Source organism: Bos indicus x Bos taurus, chromosome 14, assembly GCF_003369695.1.
Source record: "Bos indicus x Bos taurus breed Angus x Brahman F1 hybrid chromosome 14, Bos_hybrid_MaternalHap_v2.0, whole genome shotgun sequence".
Lineage (NCBI taxonomy): Eukaryota > Metazoa > Chordata > Mammalia > Artiodactyla > Bovidae > Bos > Bos indicus x Bos taurus.
Window position 1 is genome coordinate 4,455,942 of NC_040089.1, and position 27,374 is coordinate 4,483,315.

Genomic DNA, 27,374 nt, shown 5'->3' on the forward strand with positions numbered 1-27,374 from the left:
ATGAGCACACAAGGGAAATTCAAAGGGGCTTGCTCAGTGGCTGATGTTTGGGCTCTGGTGTCAGAACATCTGATTCTGGGTCCTGATTCCAAGCCCCCAGAGCAGTATGGTCCTGGACACATGACTTCATTTCTCCACATCTGAAAGCCAGATAATGATAGTATCAACCTCCTATGGCTTTTGTGAACAAAAAATTACATGTGTGCGTGTTGTGCTCAATGATTTTGAGCTATCTAATTATTATTTATCCTTATCATCATTATGGTTATTACACAATTTGCCTGAAGGAGCCCTACTGCTGGTGTCAGCCCAGGATTTAAGCCTGCCTCCAGCTTGCTGTGGAGCTCATATATTCTTGTGCGTGCTTTGCATTGCTGACTCCACACTCCTTATCTCAGCTTGCAGAAGGGGCCACAGAATCACCTCTCTTGAGATTTGACTGTTCATCTCTCCACATATCCATCCCTTCGTCTCCCCATTTATGCTTCCTCTCATCATGCAGATATCAAATAGGTAATGGGTGGCCGGACCTATGCAAATAGTGGGGAAGCAAGCAAACAGGAAAAGAAACAAAGAAATGAATTGGCCTCAGCTTAGTCCTTGCAGTATCCTGGGAACTGAGCTAGGCATTTTATCTCCATCGTTTCATTTAATTATCCTGGAGAAGCAGATATTATCTTTCCCACTTTACACATGAGCAAACCGCCTTTGACAAACAGTAAAACAAAATGCCTGAAGCCATGTAGACTACTACAGCTGCCATTCCAAGTCTGTCTCACTTCCAACCCCACACGCTTTCTCAGAAGCCACACGGCTTCCCTTCCAAAACCCATATCCTGGACCTCTACATCCACACATCTTCTCGGGGTCTGAAGAACTGAGGAAACTCACAGACACCGTTCGTTTTGTTGGCGGTAACTTCACAAGTGGCATTGGTCCAGAGTGAGCTCGGGAAGGCCTTGCCCAACTCAGACGTTCTTGGCTTGCATTGTCCAGTCCTGGTGCCAGAGGGAGGCTGGGCATCACTCCCTCCTCTAGGCTGTGGCCGCATCTCAGGGGCTTTGAACACCTCTCAGTGTCTCACATCCAGGACACCTGGCAGCGTGTTGACAAGCCTGAGTTCTCTAAGCTTACAGATGATGCCCCAGCTATGCCCAACAAGGAGTAATTAAATGAGCTGGGGAGGATTCAGGATTGTGATCACCGTTTCAGGATCACTAATAGTCTTCCAGGAATGTGAAAGAGATTCATCAATAGTTTCTTCAACTGAGACCAGAACTAAGCCTGTGGGAGTGAAAGGAAGATATATTTTAAGTGCTTTATGTCAGGAAATGTTTTCTAGTGGACCGGTCTTTAGTGGGCCAGGCTGCCTTGACCATCACGAATGTTCTCCTTCTGAAGAAGATGGGGTTCGGATGGCTGAGAATCTTGGAAAACTACATATTTGATGAAAAGGTGATGATATATTCAATCACAAACCTTCAAACGTTTGTGAAAAACTTTTGACTTCCTTTCCTCAGGATGAATCTTCAAGGAAATCTGAAATATAAAAGGGAAAAGTAGAATTGGTTTGGTCAACATTTCTTGAGGTGTGCCCTCTGAGGCTGTTCATCAGGACATGGGGGTATCATTGCATCTGTTTGAAAACCACTGGGAATCCACCAGTAAATATGTAAACACCACATTGGCTAACATTTTTTTGAACGCTGAGCCTGAAACTCTTTTAGGCTTCATATTTATTATCTCATTCAGTTCTTCAAACAACCTAATGAAGTCAGGGTTATGATTGTGTGGACTGTTATGCAGACGAAAGAACAGAGGGTCACATTTGATGGGACACATTTGAGTCGACACAGCTGGGCTCAGGATCACAGGGTCGCTAAGGTTGTGCCAATTCTTTACCAGTCTCTGATTATCCCAGAACTGGTGTATCTGAGTCCAGTCCTGACTAGCCAGCAGCCCCTGTAGATATGTAAGCAGAGTGGACGGTGGGTGACCGAGGGCTGCTACCTGGATTATCTGAAAAGCAACTCAGAAATCTCAGGAGACTGCAAGAGGGCTGTTCGCTGGAGGAGAGGCACGTTGTCCCTCTCTGTGAGTACAGTGCTAATGGCCTGTGAAATCTTCCCGGGCTGAGGATCAGACTCATGTCCCCTGCATTGGCAAGCGGCTTCTCAACCACTGGACCACCAGGGAAGTCCTCTCATGATTCTGGCAGCTTACTTGCCTCCCACCCACCCTGTGCATTGGAAATCAGCCGGGGTTTTGCATGTTCTGTTGCCTCCAAGCCTCGTGCCTCCCCCACAGCTGCTGCAGTATTCTGTCTGCAGTGTTCTCCCTGCTAACTCCTGCTCAGGTTGTCTTTGTCTCTTCTAAGAGATCACCTATCTCAGGAGACTTTATTATAGTTTAGCCTGATCAGGAGCATCCTTCGGCCCTCCCTTTGTCCCACCGCTAGTGCCAACCACCTCCTCATTACTTGCTAGGTCTTGGCATCCAGGTTCCATCCACTCCTGGTTCCCAGGCTTGCCACTCAGGGCTGGCACCCAGTGAAGCCCAATAAAAGCTTGTTGACAAGTGGACGCTTTGGGTTGAAATATTTTGACCCTCCTCTTCTTTGTATTGAACAGTACAACAGTATTCATTGAGGGTCAGTTGTGTAGTTGACATAGTTCTGGGTGCCATTTTCGGGGTGATGACCCAAACAAAGCAGTCCCTGTTCTCACAGAACGTTAGTCCAGTGGTCAAGACAGTCATTGAATCTAAGCTCCCTTTTCTAAAGGAGCCAGTTTGGTATGAAATGTGTGCTGTGATGTAAAGTGCAGGTGGCCGTAAAAAGTATGACAGGAGATGCTTCATGTATTAATAGATGAGGGCTCAGGAGGGATCTCGTGGAGGAAGGAACATTTAAAAGGAGACTTGAAAGTTACTTGAAAAATAATAGCCAAGTACGAGTGGGAGGAAAGAGAGCAGGAAGAAAGGGCAGGTATGAGGCCCTGGAAGGAGCAGCTTCATCCAGAAGCTGAAATAAGGCTGCTGTGACTGCTGGAAAGGTGAGCTAGGGCCAGATTCTCTTGCGTGTTACTGCTTGTGCTTGGGTTTTCAGGCATGTGTGTGTGTGGTGTGTCTGCTCAGTCCTGTGTGACTCTTTGCAACCCCAGGGACTGTAGACCGCCAGGCTCCTCTGTCCATGGGATTTCCCAGGCCAGAAGACTGGAGGAGGGTTGCCATTTCCTGCTCCAGAGGATCTTCTTGACCCAAGGATTGAACCCAAGTCTTTTTCATCTCCTGCATTGGCAGGCGGATTCTTTATCATTGTGCCTGGGAAGCCCTTCAAATGTGTGTGTGTGTGTGTCTCTCTCTCTGTGTATAATAATCACCTCTGTTCTGGAAAAAGTCTTGAATGAATAGAGTATTTTTCTACTGCAGTATTTGATTCTGTAGAGGTAACACTGTTTCATCAACAGAAGAAGCAACAGGGCTGTGGATACATTTTTGTTACTATCTACCACCTCTGTTGTTCTTCTGAAGCCAGGGATTCATGCACTTAAACCATGTTCTATTTGTGTTTGATTTTAAAATATCCATGTAAATTATATTTTTAAAAAGACTACCTGGTTCTGCATGGCCTCAGAGCACCATTGAGGGTCTTCCATTGTAGCTTCTCCTGTCTCGGAGAATCAGAGGCAGCCACACACAGAGGAACCTCAGAGTTATTCCTGGTGCTTCTTATGCCTCGGGCAGTGCCTTGGACTTATACTCACCAGGTACCCCAGACCCTCCGCAAGGCTCTGTCCTTCCTCTCTGGATGCCTTCCACTGCTCTCCCAGGCTCTGCTTCCTCCCGGTTCCCTCTTCCCTCTGTTGTCAGCACAGCAGCCAGAGGGTCCTTTTAGGACCTAAGTCAGGGAGTGTCACTTCTCTGCTCAAAACTTCCCAGTGACTCAACTCCCTGTTTCACTCAGGACGGCATCCTGAGTCCCTGTGATGGCCTCCGAGCCCCTTCCTGATGCTCCAGCCACTCTGGACACCTGCCTGTTCCTCCATCACTGCCCTCTGTCCCCCGCTTCCACTGTGGCCACCAGGCAGGGGCCTTTGGGGTATCTTCCTCTATCCGGAACATTCTTCCCTAGTATGTTTGCAGAGCAAAACTTCTCACCTGGGTTAAGTCTGTGCTTGTCACCTTCTTTAATCACACTTTAACCCCACAACTTCTCTGCATCACCTTCCCGTGTACCATGGACATAACTAGTTTGTCCCTTCTTTCTTTATTTGATCCTCCTGCTAAAATGTAAGCTGCACAGATGCTGTGATTTTCATCTGTCCCTTCCACTGATGAATTTCAGTACTTAAGCTCCTCCCTAACACTCGGTGCTCTGTGATGACCAAGAGGGGTAGGATGGGGGGGGTGGGAGGGAGGCTCAAGAGGGAGGGGATATATGTGTGCCTATGGCTGATTCACATCGTTGTACAGCAGAAACTAACACAACATTGTGAAGCAGTTATCCTCCCTACAAGTGAGTACATTCTTCCACTATTCTTCATGGTCCAAACTTTCAAAGAAAAAAAAATGCAGGCATACCTTAAGAATAGGTGCAGGTCACTGCAGCAAGGAACTTAAGCAAGTTTGGTTCCTTAGGGACTTAGGAAGATTGCTTGTCTGTGAACATATAACTTGAGTGCAGTTGGTTCTGAATCTCGTGCGTGCATGTTTGCAGCAGCGCATGGTGTGTGCATCCATGTTTGTGGGCATGCATGGGCACACACTCATGTCTCTGACATGCATAGTTGTGGACATGCATGGCTGTGTGCGCATGTTTGTGGGCACACATGTATGCTTGTTTAAATAATTGCTCTAGCAGATGTATCTGAACTCTGGCATGCAGAACTGGGGGCTCTGGACTTCGAGGAGGGACCTTGGTTCTGTCGTTTCTCGTGTCCTTCCCCGGAGTCAGTCTTTAATTATCCACCTCATTGTGCTAAAAGTGAAGTCTCCCCCGGATGTCAGTCTCCTGCTCAGCCGCCCTCTTGGACGTCCTCTCCTCTCCTGGGGGTCTGCGTGGCTGTGTTCTAAGAGCCGTGTGATTAGCACCAGCCCTTTAAAGTCACCCGGAGGACTCTTTGTCACAAGCACTGTTTCAAGTGCCTCCCCCTGCCTCAGATCTGGAAGGAGGCGGTGCCTTTTGTGAGCTTGCAGCTGGCTGCATTCATTTAGAGGTCATTTTTCCTCTGGTGTATTCAGAGTCCAGTTGAGTTGGTTTGGAGTTCAGCGGACTCCTCCTGACTCCGGCATGGGTTGACTGTGCTCTGTGTTCACTCCGGTCTCTTCCCAGCCCCGTAACAGACCACACAGACCTTCACCCGGGTCTTCACTTGTCAGGGTTAATGGCATCATAATGCATCCATTGCCTGAACTCAGGCAGGGCAGAGTGGTACAGAGGATGAGTGTGCTCTTTGCAACCAGGTCTGGGTCCCAATCCCAGTTCTACTGCCTCAACAGATGGGCTGGTTTGACCAGGTTGACCTGTGACTTTCAGGTTCATCTCCTGGGAATTGGGATGTGGCACCTCAATAGCATAACTGCCAGGGTTGAATGCTGTCATTTATGTGACAGCATCCATCCTGGTGCCCGGTGCCTAGTAGATGCTCTCTGACTCCATTCCATCAACCCTGGATTCTGCCCCAGCACACACCCTCACCGCCCCTCCTGAAGCACATGTAACAGCAAAGTCTGACCTGGCCAGACTCATCCGCCTCCACACCTTCGCTGATCTCTTTACCTGGGATGAGTGGTAGGTCACCTCTTTTTGTCATATACAGGTTTCTCTCTGAACTCCTGCTTCCCCTTAAAACTGAGTTCAGGGCATCACTGAGCAGACATGGGCTCAATCCCTGGGTCGGGAAGATCCCCTGGAGGAGGGCATGGCTGCCCACTCCAGTGAACTTCCCTGGAGAACCCTATGGGCAGAAGAGCCTGGAAGGCTGCAGTCCATGGGGTCGCACAGAGTAGGACATGACTTAGCATGCATGCACAGCAACAAAAACAATCATCTCAGGGTTCTCAGGGGGATCACCCTGATTCTGTTACATTTCTTTATCTCAGCTTCAACTCAACCTGCCATAAAAGAAGTAGAAAACTAACAAAACCAAACAAACAAAACCCAGTGCTTTGGGAAGCACTCAGCAGGTCACTCAAGTGTAAAGACATTTTTTTTTTTCCTTTCAAGTTTTCACTCATTTGTCTTCAGTGTGAGGTTATTAAGGTTTGACTGTGTTATGCTCAGCTTCGGAAGATCTCTCTCTAGTGTGGGATTATGTGGTTTAACGAGTCTGACAAACCTTGTTTTTAATCCCATCTCTGCTGCTTCTTGGCTGCGTGGCCTTGGGGAAGTCAGTCAATCTGTCTGAACCTTTTTCCTCACCTGTAATCTCAGATAATGATGACTATTAGACCCACTTTTAGAAAGAAGTGAAGCTGTTTTCTGTCATCCTGAAGATAGTAGGGCCATTTTATTTCTTGAGAACTAAGTCATAAAGTCAGCTACTTGGGGTTTGGCATATCATTGGTTAAAACCACCCAGAGACTCTCGATTAGTACCTTGTATGCCTGAGTCAAGTGACAGAATGCATGCTGAAGGATGCATGTGAGATATTTACTGCATTTATGATCTATGCCATTCATTACTCAGCTCTTCATGTTTTGGGGACTCTGTGTTAAGTCAGCAAACGTTCCCTAGCACCCACTATGTGTGACATGCCAAGGACATGGGGATATAAATGACAGCTCACTCTGGAGGTGATCGATCGCCTCCAGGATACACGTCTCATTAAGAAAAAGTGGGGTGGGGAAAGGACACGGGCTTTGAGGCTGGGCACCCCACTTCAGTACTCTTGCCTGGAAAATCCCATGGATGGAGGAGACTGGTAGGCTGCAGCCCATGGGGCTGCTACGAGTTGGACACAACTGAGCGACTTCACTTTCACTTTTCACTTTCATGCATTGGAGAAGGAAATGGCAACCCACTCCAGTGTTCTTGCCTGGAGAATCTCGGGACGGGGCAGCCTGGTGGGCTGCCATATATGGGGTCGCACAGAGTCGGACATGACTGAGGTGACTTAGCAGTAGCAGCAGGATCTCAGTTCCCACTTGGCTAATTATGAGCAGCAGAGCCTTGGGAAAGCCACTTAACCTCTGAGGACTCGTTTCCTTCATGGGTAAGATGAAGATGGCTGCACTTAGGTGGTTCACTGACCCCTGGACAGAAGGTGTCCTCCTGGACTGAGCTGCACTCAATGCAGGGTCAGGGCTTGGTGGCCGGAAGTTGTGCTCATTTCACTGGACAGGGCAGCACCTTCTGGTCGGACAGTGTTGAGATTGCGACTGTGCAGGGAGCACTCTCCAGTGTCCTCTGTGGATCCAGACTGCCTGGGGCTGCCCTGCCCTTGCAGATGTTGGTTGGGTGTTTGTCTTGCCCAGTCCTCAAGGGCAGGGAGGACACTGGAAGTGGTGGATTGCTCTCCATAAAGACGACTGACATGGCCCTGAAGGGCCTATCCCAGCAGCCGGAGTTTTGAACTCAAGGCCCCTTGATTGTAGATTAAGGGAGAAATGTAAGAAAAGGCAACTGATAGTAAAATCGAGCAGCTGGTGCCTGGCTGCAGAAATACAAGCAGATGCCTCAGCTTTATCGTCAGAGAAGAAGGTGTCGGTGATGGGGTGGAGGGTGGTGGATGGTGGGGCAGGAGAGAGAGAATGGTTGGAGAGTTTGCTTAGGGAGAGACTGAGCAAACCCAGCCCATCAAGGAGCAGTCTTTTGCCCACCAGGGTGAGAGGCACCCCAGATTTAAGCTAGCATTCCTGGGTTCAGTTTGCCGCAGCTTTCTTAAGCTGCCTCTGCATTCTGCTCTTAAGCATTTGGGACTCTTTTCCCTTGTCCGTCTGTGCAGTTCATTTAATGTTTAGGTGGTGTCATCTGTCTCTTAACTTCCTGACCCTGGTCTCACTTGCACTGAGCCCAGGGCTTGTCCACAATCGCTTATCAGGCTTGTTTTAGCATTCACAGCTGTGACCAGAGAGTGGAGGCTTGGCTGGGAGCCTTGCTGCCTTCTAAACACCACCCACCCCCCCACCTCCCCCACCCCCCCACCCCCCGCTTCCTCTGAGCCTCACAGCCAAACAGAGAGGTCTTCTCACCCCGAGGCCTTGCTTTCTTCCCCACTCCTCTGCTGGCAGAGACAAATGGCCTCATAGAAGGATATTTTGGTTTCAAAACGCCTCCCCCATGGTAATTATAGAGCGCATCTCTTAGTCAAATGGAGCTCAGGGACTTCTTCGTGGTGGTTCTGTCTGAACAGTTTTGCAGTAATAAAGATCTGATGGGTGAGGAAGTGGACGTTTTTATGCAGACAAGGAAATTCCTTGAAGTCTCCAGGACGCCTTCAAACTCCTGTTAGTTTTTATAGCAAAAGGCAATCAAGAGACATAGCAGCCAAGGGAAGAAAATTAAGCAGGGTAGTGACCGTGTCTTCTCAAAAGAGACACGTTCTCCTTGGAAAGGACTGGAAATTGGTCAGCGGTTCCTCTGAGAGAACAGTTGGTGAGGGTGTTTATGCGTCTATCTCTGTGCACTCATCATCTATCAAGCTGTTTTTAACACAGATTTAGTACCCACTTACTCGTCATCGTGGCACATGCATGATATATGACTCACACCAGATTCCTTGTGTTTTTTTCAGGAAGAAAGCAGAGTAGAAGGTAATATCATCCAAAATGATGTCTGAAGAATCTTGTATTTTCTGAGTAGACGTGGAGTAGAGGCACTTTTCATACATTATCACATTTATTCTTCCAACAGACCTACCAAATGGGTGTTGCTACCCCTCTTTGACAAATGAAAAAAACTGAGGCTCAGAGAGGTGCAAGATTTTCCCAATGTCACACTCCTGGCAGGTGGCAGAGCCAGGATTCAAACCCAGGTTTAACTCCAGATATTGGTCTTCTGCGGTGTTGCCCAATGCCTTCCACAAAACTACCTTTATTAGAATAATCGTGGTGATAATTAATTCAGCCAACAATTACTGAGGACTGACTCTGTGCTGTGCTAAACTATCGTATGTCACCCTTAGGAAACACTAGCAGTTTGGTCTAATTGTTTATCTGCATGTTGCAAGGGAGGAAATGGTAGCTCAGAGACATTGAGTAACTTTCTTGAGGTCAAACAGCTGGGAGGTGATGAATGTGGGACCAAACTCTCTTTGATTTCACAGTTGGTGTCTTTAGCCATCACACTTACATCCTCTGGTGCGGGAGGTTATCTTGGGTATCTTGCTGTTTATAATAGCAAATGGTGGTACTAGTGTAAAGAATTCTCCTGCCAATGAAGGAGACCTAAGAGGCAAGAGTTAGACTCCTGGTTTGGGAAGATCCCCTGGAGGAAGAAATGGCAACCCACTCCAGTATTCTTGCCTGGAGAATCTCATGGACAGCAGAGCCTGGCTCCGCTGGGCTCGGAAAGAGTCAGACACGACTGAGTGAGCACGCATACTAGAGTAAATATTTGGGAAATATGTATTTATAGTTCCTCCTACCCCATCCTGCAGTCCAGCCAAACTCAGCTCCCTACTGTTCTCACTCACGCTCTCCAGAAACCACCCCTCTGCAAGGTCTCCAAGTTGCTTTTCCACTTTAAAATATCATTCCATCTTCCTAGCATGGCCAAGATCTACCCATTCTTCAAGGGTGAGCCAAAATGGCACTGAGCTTCATCAGTTCTAACCTACACCTGTGAGATGGCTCAAACCCTACAGAAATCAGGTGAACTCACGCATAGATGCATCAGCTACGTGCAACATGAACACACTTCTGTTCCAGAGCACCCCTGCCTGCCAGGATCTCAGTCACGATCGGGGGCAAAGCCTGCACTCTAATACCTAAGAGGCACATCGTGGTTCTACTGAACAAGGGTCTAGCCTTATTTCCTGGAGACCAGCATTATAATGCGGGCATACTGAAAATGGGTGACATTCAAGTTACCCCTCTCTGCTCCAGCTACTCTGATGTCTTCACTGGGCTTGAACACTTGGCTTGCACTCCTGTCTCTTGACATAGGACGTCTCTCCAGTACACTGTGCTATTTTTAAGGATGAGTTTTAATTCACTTCTGCCTTGGGTGGACCCCTGCTTTGTACTGGAGGCAACATCTCGCACTCTGAGCTAACCTTGCCCTTCATCTCATCTTCTTGAAAACTCAGAGAGCCTCCCTATGATTAGAATAATTTGTGAAATCAATTTTCATATCTGCTGGACTGTAAGCTCTTTAAGGGTGGGGACTGTTTTCTCGTTTGTCTCTGGGCCCTCAGCCCCTGCCTTGATGCTTTGCACTTAGCATAGGTTAATTTCCAGTTGACCATAACTGAGTAGCAAGAATGTGGATAAAGCGGACACAAAGGTTGCAAATTTTTTCGCCATTATTATCACTGGCATGATGGAATGTTTGGATTCTTCCTGTTATTATGAGCCATCACTGCACCCCACGTACATTTGCAGGTGACCAGTATATATATGAAATGACCTTGATTTGTTTTAAGTTAATTTGTATTGGAGTATAGCTGCTTTACAATGCTGTGTTAATTTCTACTGTATGGCAAAGTGAATCAGCCATGTGCATACATATTTGTCCTCGTTTTTGGATTTCCTTCCCATTCAGGTCCCCACAGAGCACTGAGTAGAGTTCCCTGTGCTGTGCAGTAGGTTCTCATTAGTTATCTATTTTACACACAGTATCAATGGTGTCAGTCAATATACATCAGTATCCATATGCATCCTGACCCTCATCTGTCTCCTGTGGCGTCCACGTGTTTGTTCTACCTCTGTGTCTCTTTCTGTTTTGAAAATAAGATAATCTATTTTTTCTAGATTCCACATATATGTATTAGTTTGTGATATTTGTGTTCCTCGTGCTGACTTATTTCACTCTGTATGATGCTGTCTAGGTCCACGTATGTCTCTGCAAATGATTCAGTTTCATTCCTTGTTCTGGCTGTGTGATGCTCCTTTGTATATACGTGCCGCATCTTCTTTTCTTTATCTGTTGATAGATGTTTTGGTGCTTCCGTGTCCTGGCTGCTGTAAATAGTGCCGCAGTGAGATTGGGGTGCATGTGTCATTTTATTTTGAGTTGACCTTAATTTGAAATATATGAATATATTTTTATCTTTGGAGTTACATAGCCATGAGTTTATATTTCAGTTCTAGCGACAAGCTATAAGTCTATGAGTGTTTAGTTTTGTTTTTTATGAACTTCAGTTTCCTCAAAGGAATAGTAGAGGAGATAATGACCACCTTTTATGAGTATTATCCAAATAGAATGTGACACTGCATATTAAACATCTGGTATGGTGCCTGACTCAGACTGGCTTGTAAGAAATATGCTTCCTTTATTCTTACTATGATATTGTGGTGGTTGTTAATATGTGCAGAGTATCCAAAGCTACAATAAGATAATTTAGTCATCTCTGTGTAGAGGGCCTTATCAGTTAATATGAAAATATATCCTAGAATTAAATTGTATGCAAATATATTGGTAGGATGGGTTGGACAGTGGGCCAGAAGGAGCAGTCTCTTGTTCTAGCATGGTGTTGGCATGGTTTCTGCAAACCAGCTTGGTGGTCTTGGGATTGTTTTCTCTTTTGATGCATGTGCTTCTCAATGGCTGCATCTAGATAAGTCACGATTCTTTTAATAATTACAATTATAATTTTAAAAGGAGTTGGTGCTTCCCATGTCTTATGCACTGTGCCACGCGCTCTCCCTATAGGGCCCCATTTGTTCTTCACAACCATTAATTTTTAAGATGAGGAAATCAGTGCTCAGAGAGGTCAGATGAATTGCTGAAGGTCACTCATAAGAGATGAGCCAGTGTTTAACACCTGCCCTGTGAGGTACAAGCTCCAGGGTTCCATCCCATGCCTCTGACCTCGCTATACAAAAGACCTGTGAGTTGTGTTTGCTTTCCAACCCTGCCCCTATCCGCAGACAGCTTGGAACTTGTAGCTGGGTCAGGTCTCACCCATCAGAAAAATTCTCTCTGCCAGAGACCCTCACCCCAGTGTGATACCGCACAGTAGATTTTCTGGTCTGAGGTTTTAAATTACCCCTGTCATTTCAAGCTGCAGGAGAAGCTTGCAAGCCTGCTTCCACCCAATGTCATTTAATCAAGCAACACAAATGTGAAGAAAATCAAACACGGCCTCCAGTCAAAAAGGAGGAGAGCCTGCTGCCCTAGGTGTCAGGCATCCCATCCTAGCCTGGCTCTTGAGAAGGCGCCTTCATTTTACCTGCACAGGGTGCTTTTCTGGGTGACATAAAGACTGGCGCTGACAACACTGACACACGGCCACTCGTGCACATTAGAAACCCCATCTGGCTGACTCATTAGGTGGGAACAACAGGTCCAGCAGCCAGTGTGAATGCAAACGGCGCAGGGAGATGCCAGGATGGGGAGGTGTATCTCAGTGCTCCAGCAGGCCCACAACCTCGTTTTTTACAGAAGCATTTCCAACAAGGCTCCTGGTGTTGCAGCTTTGCGTTCCTGTAAGTGGCCTGCTTTTATGAACACAGGCGTTTGTTTGTGAACCCGTTAGGGTTGATGTGTAAAAGTAACAATAGCAAAAATAATATCCATCATTTTTGCAGCCCAGGGTTGCTCTTGTTTTTTATTTTTATCAGTGTCAGCTCCAGAAGGGAACTGATACATCCCTTGGTAAATGAGAAAACTGAAGTTCAGAGAGTTTAAATTGTCTTAAGTCACACAAAAGCATCATGGCTGTTGTTATTGCTGTTGTAGTTTTTTTTTTTTTGTTTGTTTGTTTGTTTGTTTTTTGGCCATGCCGTGAGACATGTGGGATCTTAGTTCCCCGACTGGGGATCGAACTCACACCCCCTTGCATTGGGATTATGGATTCTGAGACAGTTCACAGTGTGAGTGCCACACACAGACCCTCTGGATCAACAAGGAGGAAAAGGATAAAGGAATGAGGAGGGTCCTCAACGTAAACATTACTGGAATCTGACTGAATTGTTATAATCATTGTTTGACCATGTAGAAATATCTAGATAAGTTTTGCTGAAATAGTAAAGTGAACTTTTCTTCAAGAAGTATCATTTGTTACTGGGGCCAAATGGCTTGTAGTCCTGTCATGGTGGGTGGATACTGTCAGAATAGATGAATCAGTCTATGAGTGTGTAGTGAAACTATATCGGTCATTCTCCTGGGTCTTTGCTATGGTTAAGTTTTCAGAACACTGAGCCACTATTTACTGGCAGGACTTTGCTGGTTTTCCTGCTACACCAGGGAGTTTCACCTGAAAGCCAGCAGGTCTTCCACTTTGCTTTTAATTTGCCATAAATGGAATTTTATTTTATTTTATTTTTTGACTTACAAAGAAATTTTAATAGTTGCATATAAAAACATAAAAGTTGAAAAGACAGTCGAAAACAGTATGTCCTTCAGTTCAGTTCAGTCGCTCAGTCGTGTCCGACTCTTTCCGGCCCCATGGACCACAGCACACCAGCCCCCCCTGTCCATCACCAACCCCTGGAGTCCACCCAAACCCATGTCTATCGAGTCGGTGATGCCATCCAACCATCTCATCCTGTCATCCCCTTCTTCTGCCTTCAATCTTTCCCAGCATCAGGGTCTTTACTCACATCAGGTGGCCAAATAATTTGAGCTTCAGCTTCAGCATCAGTCCTTCCAATGAATATTCAGGACTGATTTCCTTTAGGATGGACTGGTTGGATCTCCTTGCAGTCCAAGGAACTCTCAAGAATCTTCTTCAACACCACAGTTCAAAAGCATCAATTCTTTGGCACTCAGCTTTCTTTATAGTCCAAATCTCCCATCCATACATGACTATTGGAAAAACCATAGCTTTCACTAGATGGACCTTTGTCAGCAAAGTAATGTCTCTGCTTTTCAATATGCTGTCTAGGTTGGTCATAGCTTTTCTTCCAAAGAGTAGGCATCTTTTAATTTCATGGCTGCAATCACCATCTGCAGTGATTTTGGAGCCTAAGAAAATAAAGTCTCTCACTTTTTCCATTGTTTCCCCATCTATTTGCAATGAAGTGATGGGACCAGATGCCATGATCCTCATTTTTTGAATGCTGAGTTTTAAGCCGGCATTTTCACTCTCCTCTTTCACTTTCATCAAGAGACTCTTTAGTTCTTCTTCCCTTTCTCCATAAGGGTGGTGTCATCTGCATATCTGAGGTTATTGCTATTTCTCTCAGCAATCTTGATTCCAGCTTGTGCTTCATCCAGCCCAGCATTTTGCATGATGTGCTCTGCATGTAAGTTAAATAAGCAGGGTGACAATATACAACCTTGACGTACTCCTTTCCCGATTGGGAGCCAGTCTGTTTTCCTTCAATCTCACAACTTTTAATTATGTCTGATATTCAGGCCCTCCACTTTGAGGTTTTTACATGACCAGTAACAGGCAGAGTTTCAGAGTTCACGCTCTTAACCACTGTGCTATATTGACTCTGAAGACTCAAAGAAAGATGCTTCTTTTTGCAGCCATATGAACAAAGCCATATCAGAATAGAGAGTTCCATCTTGTGTCTCCCACTTGTATTATGAAGTACTCTGTGCCACAGGCATGTCTGAACCTTGTACCCCTAGACCCTCACCTTTCCCCAGCTCCACCCCAGCTATGAGGTTGGAGGATAGAGTGGGATCGTGTTTGGGGAGGATGTGTGTTTCACACCCGTCTTAGGTAACAGTAACACCAGTATCCTGTCTTTAATGGAATATGGGGTTTAGACTCAGCCAGGGCTTTACAGGCACTGCCCTGTTCACATCTCATGACAGTTCTGTGTCATTAGTGGTGTCATTGCCCACAAGGAAAGAAGCTCAGAAAAGGAAAGTTACTATCTCAAGTTTGTCTGCTTGGCTCTGGAACATTCTGGCTCCAGAGTCTTGGTGTTGACCTTTCTGCAAGCACAGTGATTTGTGTTTTAAGTCATGTCAGACGTCCCTGGGTCAGAAAGGTGGTTTCATAATACTTCTGGCATGAAAGTGGTTATGACAAAATGCCATAGACCTCTGTACTCCCATTATAGAATAGATTTCCACTTTGTATGTATTTTTACGTGGCCCATTTTTAAAGCCTTTATTGAATTTGGTTCAGTATTGCTTCAGTTTTATGCTTTGATTTTCTGGCCACAAAACACTGGAGCTTAGCTTCCTGACCAGGGATTGAACCTGCACTCCCTGCTTTGGAAAATGAAATCTCAACCACTGGACTGCCAGGAAAGTCCCTATTTCTAGTTCTGTTAATATTAGAAGAATCACACGTGGGTTCTGAGCCACTCACCCAGTTGTAGATGTTGGGGTTGGATTGTATATCCTTGTGGTTTGTTGAGGGAATCTTAATGTGGTTTATTGAATGAATGAACTCATTCATTCATTCATGAATTCGTGCATTCCTCTGGCACTGAATGAATGTCAGCTCTGTGTCAACATCATGGTAGTTGTTAGAAATAGAAGAATAGGGTGTGGCTTGTCTCCCCCAGAAGCTGGATATTTCTAATCAACTAATAACTGATGTTTATAAGATGTTTTTCTTCCCTTTGTATGGTGCTGTTAGTAAGAGCTCTAAGAAACATAGACGCAAAAAGCAGCATTCATATTCTGACTGCATTTTTGAGAAAACAGACGAAAAATACATTAGTGATCAGAATAAGTGGGGTTAGGCTTCTGGGGAAAAATGGACAATGGGGAAATTTAAGTGAGCTTATGAATGTTAAAGCACCGGGCTTTGCTTCCACCACAAATAAGAACTTAAATTTTAGTCAAATGGTCAAAGGTTCATACAGTCAAAGCTATGGTCTTTCCAGTAGTCATATATGAATGTGAGAGTTGGACCATAAAGAAGGCTGAGCACTGAAGAATTGATGCTTTTGAACTGTGGTGCTAGAGAAGATTCTTGAGAGTCCCTTGGGCAGTAAGGAGATCAAACCAGTCAATCCTAAAGGAAATCAACCCTGAGTATTCCTTGGAAGGACTGATGCTGAAGCTCCAATACTTTGGCCACCTCATGGGAAGAGGCGACACATTGGAAAAGACCCTGATGCTGGGAAAGATTGAGGGCAGGAGGAGAAGGGGGTGACATGAAATGGTTGGATGGCGTCATGGACTCAATGGACATGAGTTGGAGCAAACTCCAGGAGATAGTGAAGGACAGAGAAGCCTGGTGTGCTGCAGTCCATGGGGTCGTAAAGAGTAGGACATGGCTGAGTGACTGAACACTGACCACTGGTGTTTTATTCCCCACTAAATCTTGCCATTAACTAGCTGTGTGCCTGCAGGAGAATTATGTAATCTTTCTGAGTTGCAGTTTGTATATTGTTAACATAGAGATAACCTTTCCTGTCTATTTGTTTTGTCATGAGGAGGGGATTTGAAAGCCTGTACACATTAATCTATTATTGCTGTAATACATCACCACAAACTTAGTCTTAACACAATGTAAGCTTATTATCTAATAATTCTGGAGGACAGAAGTCTGAAATAAGTCTCTCTGGGCTAAAATAAGAATGTTGGCAGGACTGTGATCCTTTGTAGAGTCTCTAGGGGAGGTCCTATGAACCTATCTTTTCCAGCTCCTATAGGCTGTCCACATTCCTTGGCTGGTGGCCCCTTACTCTTCACAGCCAGCATGGATGATAACCTTTCTCACATTGCATTCTTCTGTCACTCACTCCTCTTTCACTGAAAAGAAGCCTGATGAATGCTTTGGACACACCCAGGTAATCCAGAATAATCTCCTGATTTTTTAAAAAACTTATTAAAACTTTATTGATTCACTTATTGGCATTATTTTAACTTTTAAACACCATATTGGAAAAAATTAATGAGGATAGTCCCATTAAAAATGTGTTGTACGTTTTTCCTTTGTTAAGTAGTCCTCAAAATCATAGTTTTTATAGGTTATATAATTGTCATCATAGGATTTCATTTAACCATTTCTTTGTTGTTCTAATTTTTCACTATTATAAAAATCACACACACACTTTTAAAGTTAGATTCCTAGGGACTTCCCTGGTGGTCTAGTGGTTAGGACTCCGTGCTTCCACTGCAGGAGGTACAGGTTTGATCTCTGGTAGGGAGCTAAGATCCTGCATGCTGTGCAGTACAGCCAAAAAATAAAAATAAAGTTAGATTCCTATTGAACTATTGCATCAAGGAAAATAAAAATGTTTGATATTCTTGCCAAATTGCTTTCCAGAAAGGCTATCATGATTTTTCCATTCTACCAACAGTGTACAAAAGTACAGCTCTCATTATACTTAAAATACTTTTTTTTCTTTGATTAGCAACTGTAATTCCACCTGCAACCTTAATTCTTCTTCAAAGGTTCTGAAGATCAGGATGTAGCTATCTTTGGAAGGGACACTCTTCTACCTGCCACATTACGTAAGGGGCATAGTTCAGTGTCACTTTTACAGGTGGAAGCCAATAAAGGATGCCTGTTTTCCTCTTATTTCCCAAAAGGGCCCTTTGCAAATCTAGACTGTTCAAATATACCGGCATGTAGTCTGAAGGTTTTCGCTTCCTGGTCTTCTCTTCTCCATCCCTTCTGACTGGGACTTACTCCCATCTTCCCCTACTGCTTGTTCATTCCCCAAGGATTGGTGCTAACTACTCCCTTCTTCATGGGGTCTTCCTTGAGTCATCACAACTGGAAGAAGGTGACTTTAAAATGGTTAAAGTATATCTATTTGAAGCAATAAGGTCTAGGAGATGCACTAACATTATTTACTGAATATGTGAACTTGGACAGATGCCTTCATTTCTAGCTTTCGTTTTCTAATCTTGAAGATGGAAGTCACAGGAAGTGCAGCAAAGATTTCCTGAAAGAATCAAACAAAACCATCTATGTCATAGATGTCATGGTTTATGAGTTTATGGCCTGACAGAAACTTGTTTTCAGAAAAAAGATAATTGCTAAAGGGATGGAAACATTCTGTGTAATCAAGACAGAAGCCAAATGGGCCAACTTAATTGAAACCTGTTTCTTTCAACATATGCCTATAAAACATCTGAAGTTCAAGATGACTAGTTCCTGGAAATAAGGTTCAGTACCATTAGCGCTTTTAAGGAGCACAATTCAGATAATGCTCCGGAGTTGATAACAAAAGAATTATAATTTGTGCAACAAATATGACTCTTATCAGATATAATAGGCAAAAACAAATTACTGTTGTTTCTCAAGTTAGAACCTCTTTGCTTTTTGCTAACTTAACTACTTTAGCTAAGTAGTTTGAGTCCTCCAAAACTCAGTGTCTTTGGTTGACACTTGAGATAATGCTTTCTTTTACAAAGACTTTATTGCTTAGTCGCTAAGTCCTGTGTGACTTTTTTGCAATCCTATGGACTGTAGCCCACCAGGCTTCTCTGTTCATGGGATTTCCCAGACAAGAATACTGGAGTGGGTTGCCATTTCCTCCTCCAGGGGATCTTCCCAACCCAAGGATCAAACTTACATCTCCTCCATTGGCAGGTGGATTCTTTACCACTGAGCCACCAGGAAAGCCCTATGAAGCCTTTGTGGAGGACCAAACAAGAATGCGTACATGAGATTTCCTAGGATAAGTCCTAGCACAGAGATGCTTAATAAAACTTGAGCATTATTGTAACTGCTCTGAGCATAATCCAACAGAAAAGCAATGCATAGCCTCTGGCAATAATTGACCCATTTTATGTTTGGAGAGGAAACCATTTGAATATTACAACTGCTGCTGCTGGTGGTGGTGGTAGGATTTGTGCCTCTACCTTTGATGATGAAATTATTAAAATGCATTGGTCTTTTATTATAGAAACACTAAAAGTGACATCTTGTATTTGTATAAATCAGAGTTTGCCAATTGCTGGCCCATGGAGATTCAGCCTGCAAGTGTGTTTTATCTTGTCAGCACAGGGCTTTATTGTTAACACGGTGGCTATGGTTGCTGCTGCTAATTGTTTTTGCTGTTGCTCTTGGCATTGTCATTGATTTATGAACCAACATTCAAAAATTTTTAAATGGTTTATTAAAAATCTGAATTACTGTCTTCCTTGGAAAAATAAAATGGTCTAGCATTACACAGCCAGCATTTCTGCACAGTGGTCATTAACTATTGCTAAGTAGCAACTGTCTGCTGTAGACAGCGCAAGAACCTTCCCCTCTGCCTCTGTCTCTCTGACTCAGATGCTTCCTCTCTGGATTTCATGATGGTGGTAAAAGATCCTAGCAGAAACACAGGGTTATGTTCCTGACAGCCTCTGGTCATGTTCTCATCACCTGATCAATATATAGCTTGTTTAGGTGTGTTTCTGTTTATAGCTGTATGTGGAAACACCTAAAATAAGTGTGTATATATATGTGCCTTTACATGGGCTTCCCTGGTAGCTCAGCTGTTAAAGAATCCACCTGAAATGCAGGAGCTGCTGCTGCTGCTACTGCTGCTAAGTCGCTTCAGTCGTGTCCGACTCTGTGCGACCCCATAGGTGGCAGCCCACCAGGCTATCCCGTCCATGGGATTCTCCAGGCAGGAACACTGGATTGGGTTGCCATTTCCTTCTCCAATGCATAAAAAGTGAAAAGTGAAAGTGAGGTCACTCAGTCATGTCCGACTCTTCGCAATCCCATGGACTGCAGCCCACCAGGCTCCTCCGTCCATGGGATTCTCCAGGCAAGAGTACTGGAGTGGGGTGGAAATGCAGGAGAGCCCAGTTCAATTCCTGGGTCAGGAAGTTCCCCTGGAGAAGGGATAGGCTACCTACTCCAGTATTCTTGTGCTTCCCTGGTGGCTCAGAAGGTAAAGAATTCACTTGCAATGCAGGAGACCTGAGTTTGATCTCTGGGTTGGGAAGATTGCCTGGAGGAGGGTATGACAACCCACTTCAGTATTATTGCCTGGAGAATCCCTATGGACAGAGGAGCCTGGTGGGCTACAGTCCATGGGTTTCCAAAGAGTCGGACATGACTGAACGACTAAGCACAGTGTAGCATATATACATATATATGTATCTGCCTATACAAATATATTCATCTGATTCATTAACATTGAACTCATGGCTGACAGCAGTGTAACTCATTCCTGAGTGAAGCCTACCTGAACACCCTCTTTTCTGTGTCAGGCACATCGCAGGCTTCTTGCTTTTAGGGACACTAGACAGCACTTTAGCTCTACACTCAGAGGCCATTTTAAATATCAAAATAAAAGCTCCAACCAAAAATATCTGCTTTCTTGAGACACAGGACCAGGAAGTTAGCAGCTGCAGTTCATTCAATCGCTCAGTCACGTCTGACTCTTTGTGACCCCATGGACCGCAGCACACCAGGCTTCCGTGTCCATCACCAACTCCCAGAGTTTACTCAAACTCATGTCCATTGAGTCGGTGATGCCATCCAACCATCTCATCCTCTGTGGTCCCCTTCTCTTCCTGCCTTTAATCTTTCCCAGCATCAGGGTCTTTTCCAATGAGTCAGTTCTTCACATCAGGTGGCCAAAATATTGGAGTTTCAGCTTCAGCATCAGTCCTTCCAATGAATATTGGACTGATTTCCTTTAGGATTGACTGGTTGGATCTCCTTGCAGTCCAAGGAACTCAAGAGTCTTCTCCAACACCACAGTTCAAAAGCATCAATTCTTCAGTGTTCAGCTTTCTTTATAGTCCAACTCTCACATCCATACATGACTACTGGAAACACCATAGCTTTGACTAGACGGACCTTTGTTGACAAAGTAATGTCTCTGTTTTTAAATAGGAAGCAGCCCAGCAAGACAGAAAAGTTTTGACAATAGTAGTTCTGTATGAGCCAAGCAGCATAGGAAAAACTGTGGCTTGACCTCCACCCACACCAGCAAAGGCCGAGTGGGACCCTGGATGTCCAATGTTGCCAGGCTGTAACAAGCACCTCCCCCCTCTCCACCAGCAAGAGAAGGTCTCAAATAGAGAGCTAGGTTTTCCCTACGAGCAGGCAGTGATGGGAACCAGAACTCCACCTGGCCTGGTTTAAACACAGACCACATGGGGAGCCTGGACCTGTAGCCCCACACAGCAGTCAGAGGTCACCCTGGAGATCCTTGACAAAGTTTCAAAAGTAATTCTATAAAGCCTTTCCAATAAATAGTCCTGAAGCAACCGGACACCTATAGGCCCCAATAAGACGAAACAGAAACTTAGCTTATCTCACTCCTCATGTAAAAATGACCTCAAAGTGGATCATAGACCTCAATGAAAAATAGAAAGCTTTTAGGAAAACAAAATAGAGGAGTTTTGGGATCTAGAACTAAGCAGAGTTTTTAAACCTGACACAAAACACATTACCCATAAAAAATGGTGAATTCAGCTTCCTCCAGATTAAAAACCGTTGTTTTTTAAATGTGCTGTAGAGAGGAATAACAGATGAACTACAGTGAGAAGTTTGTGAGGCAAAAGAATATCCAGAAAACCCACCATCATGTCTTTCCTTGGACCTTGAGGTCCCTAGACGGTTTGCTTTCTTCTTCACCTTTGAGAACCTCCTTTTGTTTCTTTTTCTGTACACTGTGTAGAACTTTTGGCTACGGTTAGTGAGAATAGGGAAAAATATGTCTACTCCATATTTCCTGGAAGCAGAAGTTATGACAGATCTTTTTCTTTCTTTCTTTTGGGGCTACCCTGGTGGCTCAGGGGGTAAAGAATCTGCCTGCAATGCAGGAGACCTCATTTTACAGATACAAACAGCTCAGAGAAGGCGTGTGATGTCCTCAGAGTCATCCAGCTCTCAAGTGACATCACCCAAGCCGCACGAGTGCAGTGCCTGTGTTCTCTGCTCTCGGTCTCCTTGGATCACCGTATACCCATGAACGCATCAACAGGGACCTTCTCTGACTGTATTCACATGCAACGGACTCAGTTGCAGAATAGCTCCCAGCTGTGAGTTCAGTGAGCCATGAGAAACTGATGCGTGTTCATAGTCTATTTTACTTCTATTTCAGTTTGCTTCATTCAAAGTCTTTTACCCAATGGGTTTGAAAACAGTGGAAGGGGAGGACAATGATAGGCCAGACGTGTTCTTGCAAATGAAAGGATCGTTAATTGCGAGGTGCAGAACTTCCAAACATGCTTCAGCACATGTGGCAGAAGAGGACAAATAAGAGTCTCCCGACAGCATGGGAACCTGCTCGACATTCTGCAATGACCGAATCTAGAAATGGGGGTGACGTGATAAAACCCAGAGCGTAGAAATACACTGGTGACATTGTTCGCTGATACCCCCAGGACTGGCAGCTCAGCTGCTGTGTTTCTAAAGGAAATATTTGTGTTGCAATGTGATAGCAGTTCAGTTCGTGTATGGATTGTCCATCACACACTCAAATCCTATTTTCTGTAAAATGGACTTTTTCACCTAAAGACAAGCCATCTCTCATAACGTACCTGTGGCATATGACTTATCGCTCCCTTGTTCCTATTTCTATTACCACAACCTTTTCTGTGTCTCATAGGATCCTCAGATGTACTCAACTTCCTGTCTCCATCTTGGCCCATCTCATCCCTCCCTGACAGTGCTGGCAAAATAAATCCCTCTCTGATGCTAGACGATCATGCATGCCATCCAGAAACTAGCCTGTTGCCTACAGTCTTTAGGATTAAGTCTAGGTGTTTTTAGAAGCAGGCAATAATAAGTCCGATATTCAGCAGCCTGTCCTCTGTTCTTTTCTTAGGTATTATCAGATCCGAGTGACCTTGAAGGTGTCCTCAAGGATCCCCCACAGACTGAGCGCCTCCATCGTTGGGCAGACAGGTGAGCAGGAGGATAACAGTGGGGCACTTGCTGCCCACTGGTAAGCCTTCATTTATCACTGTAAACCAGGGCTTAGCAGGGCACATAGAGGCACTCAGTGAACCGTTGTTGATTGTTGAATAAGTGGATTTTGGAAACGTAGACCCACTGTTGCTTTGGCCCTGTGTTATTGCAAAGGGGACCTGACTAAAAGAAAACAAAAAAACAAAAAACTCTCCTAGGAGCGGCTGGTATCTGAGGATAATCCTGGCTGTGAATGCAGGCTCAGCTGCTCAGGTGTGTCTGACTCTTTATGACTCCATGGACTGTAGCCTGCCAGGCTCCTCTGTCCATGGAATGTTCTGAGCAAGAATACTGGAGTGGGTTACCATTTCCTCCTCCAGGGGATCTTCCTGACCCAGGGATCGAACCTGAGTCTCTTGGGTCTCCTGCATTGGCAGATCGACTCTTTACCACTGAGATACCTGGGAAGCCCCAAACCTGGCTGTAGAGGTTGGCTAAAATCAAATCAGGGAGGAAGAGGATGGGAAATGGCATCTAGCTGGTAGGTAAGAAGCCTGCTGTCAAAGAGGAGTTAATAATCAGCTCGGTGTATGGGACTGAGTCAGTAGGCAGGTGTGGTAGCACTTTCTGTGCACAATAAGAAGTCAAAGGCAATCCTCCTTGGGAAGAAGGATTGCCAAGGACAATCCAGGTTCTAACCTTGGAGCATTAGTTAGGTATCCCAGGCGATCAGCAAGTTCAATGTGATAGCACTGAGTCAGAAATACAGAACTTATTACATAAAAAGTAAAGCTAGACATCAAGATTATATTCTGGCAGAAGTATTTGCATTAGTAAGTTTGGGAGAATGTATATATAGATCAACCAGACCTTAAGAAGGAGGAGACATACTTTGGAATGGAAGAGAGAGAAGGTAAGGAGACAAAAAGACAGAACAGTATAAAAGCTGCTTGACTTTCACTCTACAAGGTAGCCAAGAATATTGTAGAAATCAAATTTAGTAAGTTCAAGAGTTCTGGTCATTCATAGCTACATTTCCAAAAATTAATTTTGGGTTGCCTTGGCAATTATATTACCCCGTTGTTGGCAGTGATATTATGGCGAGTAGAGTTGTAGCAGTTGAATGACTGCAAAGTTAGGGTAGATGTGGTGGTCTGTTTAGCTCCTCCTTGGGGGAGGTGTGGGAGATGCAGGGTAAAGGGAGCTTACGTGGACCATGCAAGGGACAAGCCAGGGAGGCCAATAGTTTACAGGCAACAGGCTGGCTGGGGCCTATGATTCAGAAAGAGAAAGACCCTGGAGACCGCTAGCTTCTCCCCTGACTCTGCATAGAGTTAAGCAGTAAGTAGTAGTCAAACCCCCACATTTCCAAGGAGGTCCTTCTCCTCCACTCTTCACTCCTCCTTTCTCCAGGGAATGTCAGGCATCCGAGACTGGAGGTCACCCCCTCGCCTATGTCCTGTGCTCATTCAGGTGCCTGTGGGTTCCCCCTGTGCTGCCAGCTGTATTATGCCTCCTCCCACCGCAGCTTCTGCCAGAAGAAGGTTCGTGGAGTTGACTGAGGAAGTAGGACGCTTGAACCCTGATGCTGCATGAACTAGTCATGTGATCCCAGGCCTTGACAATTTGAGCTTCACTTCCTCACATGAAACATGAGGATAAATATCCATCTCCTGTAGGGCTTTGTCTTACACATTATATGTCTGTTTTTGCTTGTTTGGGGCCTGTCTTTTCTTCTTGGTGAGCCTGGCCAGAGGATTGTGCATTTTGTTTACCCTTTCAAAGAACCAGATCTTGGTCTTACTGATTTTTTAAAAATCTCTATTTTATTTATTTCCTCTCTGATCTTTATTATCTACTTTCTTCTGCTAACTTTTGGTTTTCTTCGTTCTTCTTTTTCTAATTCTTTTAGGTGGTGGGTTAGGTTGTTTGAGATCTTTCTTCTTTCTTAAATAAGGCCTATATTGCTGTGAATGTCCCTCTAAGAACTGCTTTTGCTGCATCCCATCGATTTTGTATGGTTGTGTATCTTAGAGATTATAAATGTAAAGGGCACTTTACATGTTATAGAGGTTATTAAAGGAAACGTCCCAGGTCAGAAACAGAACCTTTTTCAAAAATTTTTAAAATTATTTTTAAATTTTTTTGGAAAATTATTATTAATTGCAGGATAATTGCTTTAAAATAGAAATAGGAAAAACTCATTGTGTCTAGTGAGGCAGAATTCAGGAGTGGTACAGGCCGCACATTCCAAAATTTCCAGGTTCAATTCCTGCTTCTGACACTTCTCAGCCTTCTGGATTTAGAAAAGTTATTTCACCTGTATGATTTCTTGGATTCTTCATCTATAAAGTTGGGCTGGTAGAAGGTCCCTACCTCATAGGTTTGTGTTCAGGTTTGAATGAATTATGCAAGGAAATGACTAGAATGGTCCTGACCCATAGTAAGCTCACAGTGACCACCAGCAAGAGTCAGTGACGCTCTTACACGTTCAGCAGTTGTTTAGTTAGTAGCATCTGCCGCAAGTTGGTCTTGTGGAACGCATCCCTGGGGATGAGGAGATGCTTTCCTGCTCTGGAGGCACCCAGTCTTCATGGGGAGACAGAAGTGTCCCAGTAATTAATACAGTAGAGGTGGAGGCTGAGATGAGATTTTTGTCTCCCAAGGCACAGCCAGATGACACAGAAGCACTGCTGCTGCTGCTGTGTCTCTTCAGTCGTGTCCGACTCTGTGCGACCCCATAGACGGCAGCCCACCAGGCTCCCCCATCCCTGGGATTCTCCAGGCAAGAACACTGGAGTGGGTTGCCATGTCCTTCTCCAGTGCATGAAAGTAAAAAGTGAAGGTGAAGTCGCTCAGTCGTGTCCGACTCTTAGCGACCCCATAGACGGCAGCCCACCAGGTTCCTCCGTCCATGGGATTCTCCAGGCAAGAGTACTGGAAACTAAAGCACTAGGAAGCCATAAACCCAGTGCTGTTCACACGGAGAATGTTGCCGCATAAATTAAGGGGCAGAATTATGCAGTCTTGTTCTCTTTGAAAATATGTTCCTTCTCTGGTAGCCATATGATATGAAATGTGCTTTAATTACGCAGGTTTAGATTTAGATTCTGCTTCTCTGGATGGGACTTACTTTCTCATTGGGTTTTCCAAGGTCGGTGTTTATGATTTCATTTTGTGAATAAGAAAAAATAGTAACTTCCCCTGGGAAATGTAGTCATAATTGATATACTCCAATGTTTCTTTTCTCAATACTTTTTAAAAAGGTGACTTGGGAAAAATTGCTCAGGTAAATGGATGGCTCCTTCTTGTCTGAGTTAGCAACATATCTTGTGGAATAGACTAGAACAGTCTCTGAGCTTGCACCAGGTAAGAGTTATCCTCCCCAGGCCTTGTAGAAAGACCCCCGCATTACAGTAGGGACATGTGTGTAAAGAGGTGAATACACCCCCACGGCGACAGTGCATTCCTCTGTTCACGGCACTGGGTGCAGGGCATCAAGGGAGCTTGTTTTCTGTGGATGTGGATGTGTGCATGGTTTGGGCTTAGACGTCAGTACGATTCTAAAGGCCACTGGATCTTGGTCATCACCAAAAATATAAAAGTAAAAATTGTAGGTGATCCTCTAATGTTTCACTGAAGCCAGGATGGCTCTAGCTCTTCCAAAACTTTTCAGATTCCTCCTATAAGCCAAAATCCTAAGCGTTGAGAGATACAGAGATGAATGATGGTGAATAAAAACATGAGGGTTACAGTATTCTAGGAAGAGAAACCAGAAGTAAGAATTTTTTTTTTAATGTGATTCTGCTTGATTTGAAGGCTTGCATTTTGTGGGTTTCACAGATTTGTTTTCTGAGTTCAGGGTTACAGGTAATTGTCTGTGAATGAATGTTATGTATACTTACCCTTGGCTGTTTCCTTTCACCCAAGTGATGCTATTTAATAGGTTTTGCAACCCTTCCTACCTGGAGATGTTAAAAAACATTATTTTGTCTTAGGGGGATGATCAGTTAAGTCATATATGGGGGAGGGACACTGCTTAAACTTACTGAGGCTGTGTTAAGTGGTTCGGCACAAACAGACATCTGCTAGTCACTGCTCATCAAAGCAAGAGAAAAGGATGAGCAGTAAATTGTGGAAGCGTGAAAAAATTGCCATGATTAGTTTTAGTAATGTTTTGAGAGGTAATTTACATTTTCATTAAGTGAAAGCTTTTAAGAGTTTCACCATGTAAGGGGTGGGGAGAGACATTTATTCTTCAAATGAATCAAACTAATTTCTTTTCAGAGCCCATTAAAGTGCAGCTAAATACCAAATATGCCTGTTTTCATGGACAGTATTAATCAGGTAAAAACGCCCCCGCTCCTAGGCTGCGAGTGCCCTCCTGGGGTTGGAGGAGAGCGCTGCTCAAGAAGGACACGTCTGGAGGAGTCCAGACCTGAAGGATGTTGGCACCTCTGCTCCTCACAAAAGTCATCTCGGAAACTCTGAAGCCAGGGCCCCTCGCCTTGGACTCCCAGTGTAGACCGT

General features: G+C 44.7%; 1 protein-coding gene across 3 annotated transcripts in view; it reads left to right on the plus strand.

Moving 5' to 3' along the window:
- FAM135B (family with sequence similarity 135 member B) overlaps positions 1-27,374 on the plus strand; it is a 256,371-nt gene that overhangs the window by 117,338 nt on the left and 111,659 nt on the right. For all 3 annotated transcript variants that reach the window (XM_027560771.1, XM_027560773.1, XM_027560772.1), the window contains exon 3: positions 22,762-22,841. In XM_027560771.1, coding sequence (XP_027416572.1) covers positions 22,762-22,841 — 80 coding nt within the window. The remainder of the gene's footprint in view (positions 1-22,761; positions 22,842-27,374) is intronic.